The sequence below is a fragment of the Gavialis gangeticus genome, unplaced genomic scaffold (assembly GCF_001723915.1).
Source record: "Gavialis gangeticus isolate Ggan-Ray unplaced genomic scaffold, GavGan_comp1, whole genome shotgun sequence".
In the NCBI taxonomy this organism is placed as follows: domain Eukaryota; kingdom Metazoa; phylum Chordata; order Crocodylia; family Gavialidae; genus Gavialis; species Gavialis gangeticus.
In genome coordinates this window covers 443410-453646 of record NW_017729012.1, presented here as the reverse complement: position 1 = coordinate 453646, position 10237 = coordinate 443410, and the positions used below count along the sequence as shown (strand labels likewise).

At 39.9% G+C, this 10237-nt stretch overlaps 1 protein-coding gene across 1 annotated transcript in view; it reads right to left on the bottom strand.

The window, feature by feature from the left end:
* Positions 1-10237, bottom strand: part of KIAA0753 (KIAA0753 ortholog) — a 34451-nt gene that overhangs the window by 15045 nt on the left and 9169 nt on the right. The window contains exons 6-12 of the mRNA XM_019511014.1: positions 9868-10078; positions 7596-7819; positions 5309-5478; positions 4462-4578; positions 1827-1916; positions 1581-1668; positions 1065-1148 (exon numbers count right to left, since the gene is read on the bottom strand). Coding sequence (XP_019366559.1) covers positions 1065-1148; positions 1581-1668; positions 1827-1916; positions 4462-4578; positions 5309-5478; positions 7596-7819; positions 9868-10078 — 984 coding nt within the window. The remainder of the gene's footprint in view (positions 1-1064; positions 1149-1580; positions 1669-1826; positions 1917-4461; positions 4579-5308; positions 5479-7595; positions 7820-9867; positions 10079-10237) is intronic.

Genomic DNA, 10237 nt, shown 5'->3' with positions numbered 1-10237 from the left:
TTCCATTCTTTGTAGCATAGTCTCCAGGCTGTCACTGTCAAGCATGGCTACAGCCTGGGCTTGCACCTTCTCATGTCGCTCTATCTTCCATAGTTCCTGGGCTGTGTCTTCCAAAAGATCATCCAATAACTTGTTACTCAGGATGTCTGCATTGGCTGCAGCCTGTTGTTTAGAAAAAGAGGAAAACAAGGCCAAAAAACATTGGGAAGTCAATTAAAAAAAAAAAAATTAAAAGCAGAAATTTTTAGAAATAGACGGCCCTGCCATTTCGACCTCGTCCTTCAAAATAGATCCAGACAGATGCTTATCTTAATTTCACTCGTGCAGTGAACCAATTTAGTGAAAATTAGCATGTGCAGGCACTGTCTAAAAAGTATCACAGAAATAACTGGAGTAAAAAGAGCTCCACGTATCACTGCATTATGCCCTTAATGCTTAAAACAGTGTTGTCCCCACACTCAATTCAGGGATCCCCTGGGGATCAACAGAAATACAGCTATAGAACCATACCTACATAACTAATGTAGGTGAGAAATTTTACATCTGAGTATAATGAATAACATGTATAGAGATAAGCCTGTGCGTAGATATAGGATCATGGCCAGAATAACTTCCAATGGCATTTTCTTGAATTTGAGCATTTAACTAGATAACTATGCTGTAACATGACTCTTTGCCTACCAGTATCTTTCATATTTGCTTTTTTACCTTGGACTTAAAAAGCATGAAACAAAGCACACACAAAGGATGTCTGCCATAGCTTTCCATGCTAATTTCAGAAAATGATTTCCGTGGTTTTAATTGAAAATATCAACTTACTTCATGTTTAATGAATTCACACTTTGTATGTTAAAAGTATGACAACACTTCTACAGAGAAATGTGTTTTACATAATGATCAAACTAATTAAAAAATAACAAGGTCATTCTTTTTAGTTTCCACAGGAATAGGCTACAATTTAGAAAATCAAATCTAATTTCATATCCTTTTTTTGCCAAGCTCACAAGAAAACACCTTCTTGCGTTTCAAACAGCTTTACTGCATTATATATGAACAGAACGTACTTTTTCAGCAGCCTGGGATGACAGTTTGCTTATAAATGAAGAATCCTTCAAATGAGTGTTTGTTTCCAGAGAACGATTGACCTTCTAACAGAAGAAGAGTATGTTAATGACTACTGAATACTTTTTACTTATATTAGTACAAATTACATTTTGTTATGAAAGGTAATATTTGAAGTGTTAACATACTCTGATCAACTCCAACAATATTCAACATGGAATTCTGATGACTATCCACAACCATTTATCTGTTTGCCAGACACTAAATGAAAAGCACTTATTTATTACAGATGTGGCAAACTTATCCTGATATGTCAAGGACAGCAGGAAGAAGAGAATATTCCTTAACTGAATGTCTTGCTTAGCCAAGACAAACAATTCTAGACTAGACATAGCTCTTCAAATGTGCTAATTACCTTGTAAATAAATTAGGTATGTGCAATCTGCTCTCCTCTTTAACATGAGCCATAAATCTAAAAGTGGCTCTTAACCTGTCGACATGAGCTCTGACAGGATTACCTGTGCTTTTTCCAAGAGGGGTTCCAAACGATCCCGTACTGCTTTCTCAACCCGGTCTGCCAGCTGCGTTGGAGATGCGCCTTCTGACCTGAACAAACAAAAAAACAAAACAAAACAAGTGAGAAACAAGCTGCAGTGAAAATGGGATATGACAAAGGGAAGAACATAAATCCATGCTCGAGAAAAAAGGGTGTGTCAAAAACCTGATACCAAATCCACTTCTGTGCAGCACAACCAGGCAATTACCTCAATTTTTGGATCTTCTCCATTTCTTCTCTACTGAGATTAGTTAGTTCTTCCATTCTCCGTGAGGTTTCTGCATCAAGCCAAGCTAGCCTTCAGAAATGAAACACAAGAGAAGTACGTGTAAAAAAAGGAAAATGCGCATTTCCAGGAACTATAAAATGAAACGTAAAGAACTCCATAAAGGCTGAATAAGGTTTGTTACGAAAAGTCAAATATAATATTAAGTCCCAGGCCTGAATCATAATAAGCCAGGAAATTCTTTGTTCATTGTCTCAGAATGTCCTAAAGTGGCGCTTGTTTCAGAGACAGAATTGTCTAGTTGATGCATGACAGAGCTAAAATCAGGAAAGCTGGATTTTATGCTCAAAATGACAGTGCCAGTGTATGACCTTTGGTACTGCGTTGGTACCCTGCAAAAGGAGGATAATATTTACCTAACCCTGAGACTTAATCAACTCATGTTTGCAAAACAATGAGTTCTCGAGACAGAATCTAAGTGGCAGGCATATCAACAAATCAAGAAGTTTAAACATCTAAGAGCACTAACTACCAATAACAATGTGATGCAGATAGAAATTAAGGCACATGAAGATGATCTAATAAGGAAGTCTAGGAAGACCTAGGTACCACAAATGTAGTGAGATCCCAATAACTTCAGTGAGCTGGGCACATAGCTAGGATGACAAAAGATAGATCAGTCAGGTCTCTTGGTAAGCCATTCCTTTTGTGTTCACCTTCAGGAGATATCAAGGGGATGATGGAGGGTAACACTGAATAGACCTGAAAGCTCTTGATGTGAATTACCAGCAATGGGGAAAATACATCCTTGACAGAAAAGATCTGGGCACCAAGGAATTCTAGAGATGACAGAACGAGGGAGGAGGAGGAGGAGCTGTGCTTTCCAGTGCATAAGGCTGCATCTTCTTTCATCCGTACACATTCTGTAGTTTCCTAAAACGCTCTTTGGATAATTATTACAGCAAATATTGCACCTAAGATTCTGTCCTGGCAGAGACAACAGCTATGTATGGGAAGAACAGATTGGAAATTTCAACTTTTAGATTGCATGTTCAAAAGGGACAAGTGATTTCAGCTGCCTCAACTTTCAGATGGCCAATGAGAGATAAAATAAAGACATGCAATCATCAGAGAAGAGCCAGATCTTTTTAAGATGTCACAAGTCAAGCACATAAAACCTACCATATTTGAAAACCTGGGCCTGAATTTCCACATTCATGTCCTGGGGATTATTTTAACTTTGTTGCCATGTTAAGGCAAAACCCTGCTACTTTGGATTCTTTCTGCCCTTATTTATGGCAGAGAAACCCATCCACTATCCAACAATTCAGAACAACATCAAGCAGGAATTATTGTGCCTCCAATGATATTTGACAGCTTCCTAACATCTGCCTGAATATTCTGGCCTCATTAGCTTCAGCAAAATTAAGCAGATGCACACATTCATTTGAAGATCTGCATATTAATAGATGTCATTTGTTACCAGGCAGGCTAAGCCCTGTCTGGGTTTATAAAAAAGAACTTGGTGTGTAATGAAAAGGTAGTTCTGTTACACAACAGAAACAATAAGCATCTTCTTTGGAGGAAGAATTTGGGTGGGTATTGTATAAACATCACTAGAAGGTGGAATTCAATATAAAACTATGAAAGGAGAAAAAAAAGGAGCCTGTTATAAAGGGTGATCTGCCTAGTTTTGTTCAATAAGATATATTTGATTTACGTTTTCCTTGTCTGCCACCAAACCTCCCCTGGCTTATAGGAATGATTTCTGATGCTTTTGGTTGTTCAGCCAGTTTTCTGTCTCTACTCGCATGCCTGTTGCTCACTGCTATTCACAGAAGCAGTCCTGGGAAATGGACTGTTACTAGACAGTCTGTATAGAAATGACCAGGTTCCTTCCAGTCACTGGAAGAACAGGAGAAGAAAACAAAGTGCCTCCTCACAACCAGAAAAGGCTCCAAAGAGAAATAATGTAAGAGTGGTAGAAGTCCTCAGCTGGGAAAGAAATAAACTGTAAGCCTAGTTTTACTCCTTCGTGGGGTAGAAAATAAGAGAAGCTCCTCCCAATCTCTCACAAGGAGTTACCTCCATGGTTCCATGTAAAGGGGAGGAGACTGGCTGCACAGCCATGGGTTACTCCCGTGGTTCTCAAAAACTTTTTAGACTCAAGGCACCCCTCTGAAAATGCCAGCTCTTTGTTTTCACTCATTTTCTGACCCAAGAGAAATAACAGAGCAATTCTTCTGTTGCAAACAATTCAGAAAGACCACAACCGGTCAGAACATTTTGGACACTATGAATACCTACTTCAAATCTCTGGGTTCACCCCGTGAATCATGTCTGCACACCTATGAGTGCTGACATTATGTGGTATCCCGAAGCATTCTTAAAAGGATCTCCAAGCACTCCAGGGTGTCACAATACCCTGGCGGAGAATCAGCGATTTAGTTCTTTGCACAGACGTAGCTTTGGTTTGGCTTTTGCTTGCCTAAGAAGCAGTGATCATCTACCCTCAAAATGTGATTAATTCCATAAAATAAAGAGACAATTTAAGTTTTAAAAGACATTTAAAAAAAACCCCATGAATTGTATTTGTAGACCAAAAATGCATACCAACCTGAGGGCTTCTTTTTCTATGGCTCCTAGTCCTCTGTCTTCTGATTTCTCCTTCTGCAGAGTTGTCTGGTCTTTGCTAAGACCTTTGGGACTAACATTTGTGGGTCCCCTGTGAGTGCTACAAATAGATGAAAACAGCATTACTATTATCCACTTTTGTATCTTAAAAGTTTTCTATTCAGAACAGACCAGCTGACTACGCTAAATCAAGACTCAGTTAGGCCTCAGTCCTGCAAAACTTCCAGACATATCTAACTTTACTCATTTAAGTAAACCCACTGACATAAAGGAACCTCGGTGCATGCTGAAAATTAAGCATGTGTGAAAATGTTTGCAAAATTACGACATTAACTGCCAAATGGAGAATTAAAAGGATCTCTTCTTCTCCAAAATGTCTTCCCACGTGATCCTGCAGTGGGGCTACAGAAAGGTACAGAACCTCCATCCAAGTTTTGCTTATTGAAAGACCTGAGCCCTAGCTATTTTACTGTGTCTCAGCTTATTTACCAGTAATCTTGCTACTAAACTCTTTTTAGAGGGGGAAGAGAAACATAAATGAAAATAGAGGATCAGATTCATACTGCAAACATACTTGCTCTGACATACCAGAATCTACTTTTGAAAAGTTTATCTCCACTCTAGTTTGTTACTCAATACTCAATTAAGTACTGAATAATTTAACTTGTATCCAATAAAAAACTGATTGTAAAAGAAACACATAACTTCAGTGTTAGCAGACATTCTTCTCCTGTGTAGGATTAATTGTTCAAGCATTTATCCCAACAATTATTACAGATTAATAATAGACAACATGTACGCTTCAAATATAAACCTATCTATGAACGTACCGTTTAAGGGAAGCTGGTGGGGATGTGGGGTTTGGAGGCACCCAGGGTATTCTGTTCTCCTTAACAAGTCTCTTGCTCTCTTTTAGCCTGAACGCTAACGTTGTTTCTTGAAATCGGGCGTGTTTTGCTTGAGGTGGCACAGGTCGCGATTTCTGAGTCTTCTGGGCTCCCTTTAAGGTACATGTTAGCATTACAACATATTCATTGTTAGACTTTAATGAAAATAAATGTTTTGTACTCTGAATTGGAATTTCTGTCTTGGTGTCAGGTCAAGGGAGGTTTTAGCACTTGGCTTTATGAACCTGACTTGAAAGAGAGTAAAACTGTGCCCTCATAACGTATGGGCCCAAGCTTGCACCCATTTATTTTGCAGCTGGTTCCATTATTTTCAGTGTCAGCATCCACAGGAATAAGGAATTCTTAGATGAGGAAAGCTTGTTGGATTGGACCTTACATAAAATTTTAGCGAATAAAACGTGTGCGCGCGCGCGCGCACGTGCGTGCATGTGTGAGCTTTTAGCGAATAAAATATGCACATGCGCACGCGCGCACACACACACACACAGGTATTCAGTTCACAAAACTCCCTTCAGATGGAAGATTATAAGGTTTATATTTACAACATGGGAGACTACAGACTGCTCCACAGTGAGAAATTTTAAAGTCATTTTTCACTCTCAGATAGGAACTGTTCTGACGTGCGAGTGAAAAATGTGAAGTGAGCCACTACATAGTAGATTATTAAAACGTTCAGCCTAGCTTTCTGCAAGCCCGACATACACATTTGTTATTCCCCTAATATATAATAATACACCAAAATGGCTTTATTTTTCAGATTTAACGATGAGAATAGGAGAAAGAAAATCAATGCACAAACAAATATCTATTTTCAGTGTTTGACCATTTAAAAGGTGGAAACATCAGTAACAGAGAAAACATAAGGAATGAAATTTGCTTGTACCAAGGAAGCCCTCTGCTGGTTGAAAACGGCCTTTGCCACAACTTCAAGGCTCTCTATCAAGTGATTGCATATTAAGTATTATAAATTAGTAAAAGAAAAGTTCAGCTTCAACTCTAGGCTGAAAAACAACTGAACTAATTTAAAATGGGATTCAAAACGCATACTTTTCTTCCCACTAAAGTTTTTGCAAAACCACTATGCATTGTTGCTAGCTATAGACCATGTTTCTGAATGGTGGTCATGTTACTTTTCTGGTGAGACCCTTTATCAAATGATGGCAATACCACCAAATCAACCAAGTGGAAATGGAGCAGGCTTTCTCCTTCTCCCAGCATCCCCTGAACTCTAGACACTCAGGCAGGACTCCCCTCCCCCCACAACCATGAAGCCTTGGGTAAAAACTGCATAGAAAAGCTAGCTAGAGATTTAAGATAGCAGGAGGCTATGCATCTCCTTCTCCTATCCTTTTCTTTTCTGCCATATTCCCCCTCCCCCCTTAGGAATTTGCTAAGTAGCTTTTCCCTAACCAAAAAAGAAGTTTGGAAAAACTAATATATTCTTTGTCATCACATTTTCACTCTGCTTTGTGCAATATTCCTTTCCTATGCTCTGTCCATGTGTCTGACTTGACTGTTTAGATAATAAGATCTTCAGGGTCAGAACCAGGGGTTCAGTTTGTGCAATGCCTACCAAAATAGAGCCGCGTTCTTGATTCGTCCACAGGCAGTATTGGCACTTAAACTAAGAATGCCCAGTTATGCTTAGAGGAGTAAGGAGGTAAATCTTTCAGGGTTTGGGACGTAGGTAGAGAACAAATGATTTGATTCAATGGCCACTGCAATCAATTAAAAGCTTTCCCCAATTTCAGTGGCCGTTAGCTCAAGCTCTTACAAGTCTCACCCTGCAGGATGCCGAGTGCTTTTGACTCCCACCTAAATGAACAGAAGATTTGCACTGGTGAAACTAACATCCACATCACAAGTATATTACTCCTAATAACTCTGTCTATTAAAAAAGTCCATTAACTGGAAGAAAATGTTTTACTTCTGCCTGAAAGTGTTTTGCTGTTTACCATTACATAAACTGCCTACTATTGTTAGAAATGAAAGCAGTTAAATAAATACAAAACTATCTATTTTTCTCCAAACATTTATTTAGGGCATTTGATAACACTTGGTACATGTGGGAGTCAGGAGCTGTAAACTACTAGTAATTCAGCATTTCAGGTTAGTAGGTTTCATGCTGGGATCCCTTTGACTGTACCTTACATTAATTTACAACTCCCTGAGCAAAAGAAGATGGAACCAGTTATCTGACATGTCCTACCTGTGGTTTGGCAGGTAGCAATACTCCTTTCTTCTTCAAAGGTCCACTTTCCAGTACAGATCCTTTTTTCATTGCTCCAGCTCTAACTAATGCATCCAGACTTGCTTTTAAAACCGCATTCCTCTCTGGTGTAGGTGGGTCCTGATCTCGCTGTGATTTTTCATGCGACACCTCAACCTCACTGCTTAATTTCTGTGTCACTGAAATATCTGCCACATGATCATCTATACAAATAATTAAAAATAAACCTTAAATGGTAAGCTCCTTAAGCAGAAAACACCTTCATTGTGTATCTATGAAGTACACAGCCCAGTGGGGTCCTTATTCATCACACAAATAAACCACAATCCAAGCAGACTTCCTGCCAAATATTATACAACTATGTCTCTATACTGTTTCAATAAACAGGCTCTATATGTTTCAAGGGCCCATAGCAAGAAACTGTCATTTGAGGACTAGACAATGATAAAACATGTTTCTAGGCAGTATGAGACAAAATTCATCAAATACTTGGGGACCTACTCTGTGTTTCGGTTTATGCAGAAATAATTCTCCCAAAATGGAAATAAAGGAATTTGGAGTACGTTACTTTAGTAGACAATGGTATAAGGAGAACTCCCCATCTAATAGCAGCATTAGTTTTCATATAATAAATCAGACTTCTATAATAGCTTCCATGGTTGTATCAAAATGCTCCACTGATTAACTAAACCTTACAACACAGCAAAACCAGGCACAGAAGCCAAAACTAAAGACTCCCAGTCCTGTGCTCTATCAGCCAATGCTCCCTCTCCATGCATTGAAACTGGAGGGGGAGGGTAGGAAGTTAAAAAGCTATGATGTAAGAGGAAAATGGCCTAAAAGTAAAAGGCACACAAAGCAAGCTTGGAACTTCTTCCTCAAAAATTTAGAAACCTACACAAGGATAAGGAAATTCTGGGTTAAGGATTCATTACTACTTATTCTTCAATCCAGGTGTGGGGGTGTGTGTTTGGGGGGGGGGTTACTTGCGCGCGCACACACACACACACCACGCGTGTGCAAAGCAGCTAGTATTCACTTTGGATTCAGATTTGGCCGATTCAGGGGACAGTGATTTGATTCAGTGATTCAAATCACTGTCCCAAACTGATTCAGCCAAATCTGATTCGGAGATTTGGCTGCCGCCAAACTGGCCAAATCTACAAATCAGCCCCATCCTCTGCCCGCTCTTCCAGCCCCATCAGTGGCTGCCCCACCTGGCCCCAGCCTCCTGGCTCTTTAAAAAAAGAGCCTGGCACACACCAGCTGCTGCCCCCCACTGTGTGGGGGGCTCTGTCATGAGTCCCCATCCCCCAGCATCCCAGCTCTTTTAAAAAAAATAAGAAGAAGAAGAAGAAAAAAAGAAAAAAGCCCTACATTCACCAGCTGCTGCCAGGTGGAGGGGATGATCTCCATTGCCCCCCACTGCCTTGTGCTGCGTGGGGGGCTCTGCTATGAGCCCCCATAAGCCCTGACAGCCACTGCAACAGCTGGCGAGTGCGGGGCTTTTTTTTGTTTTAAAGAACTGGGAGCTGGGGCTGGGTGAGAGGCCAGGGGATGGGGCCTGGCAGGGCCATGGTCCCCTTTCCCCACTTCTCTAGCCCCCTGCTCCCCCACCCCCTACTTACCAGCACGGGGTCTGGGTCCAGCTCTCTGCAACAGTAAGTGGGGACTGCCCGAATCTCCGAAGCTCTCTGAATCGATTCAGAGAACTTCAAATCAATTTGGACCTTTTTATTGGTCTCCAAATTTGGTTTGGATTTAGAGATTTGGCCGCCGAATCGGGCTGAACCTCCTCCAAATCGAATCAGCACCCAAAGCTTTGCATGGCCCTAATCTATATACATATTTGCAACATATATGGTATCAATTTCACATGTTGGTAATTTTACAGTCTCCTGGGCTAGATATATAAAGTCAATGTAAGACAGGTAGATAGGTATAGGTATACTGCATACACTAGCTGACTGCAATAGTAAAGAATCGCCCCAACATTATACTTTTTATATATACAATATAGATCTGTGCAGGGCCTTTAAAAAAAATCAAGTCAGAATGCTGTCTCCTCATCTGAAGCTTTGAAAGGACTATAGAGGACTGACAACCAAAGGATGAGTTAGAAGACACTTTCAAATCATAAATGGGCCATCCTGAACCTCAGATTTCAACAATTAAAGTTTCACTGCAAATCACTATGGTCTGAGTACATTAACCAAGAAAATCCCTTTAATCAAACATTTAGAACACAAACCAGTCAAAAGTTTCCTGGCTACTGGAAGTTTTCTCTGTTCTTGTCCAAGTCGCTCCTTTGAGACAGGTGGTTTTTTCTGTTTCCTTGGAGATGGGATCTGCTCTTTAGCTGGAAATATTTCATTGTTCACTGGAGATTTGCCCTGAGATGCTGAGAGGCATTTCTTCACTTTCTTGGGCAATTGCTTTTTTTCCAGTACAGAATCCAAATCCTGAAACAATTTTGTTGTCCATTTAAATTATTTTCTAATCAAACTTAATTAATTTTACTAGAGTCAGGAGATGCAAAGTTAAAGAGTTTCTATGTAATTCATTTTTCATATTACCATTCATGATGGCTTGCCCATCCAAAAACTTTTTATATAATAAAC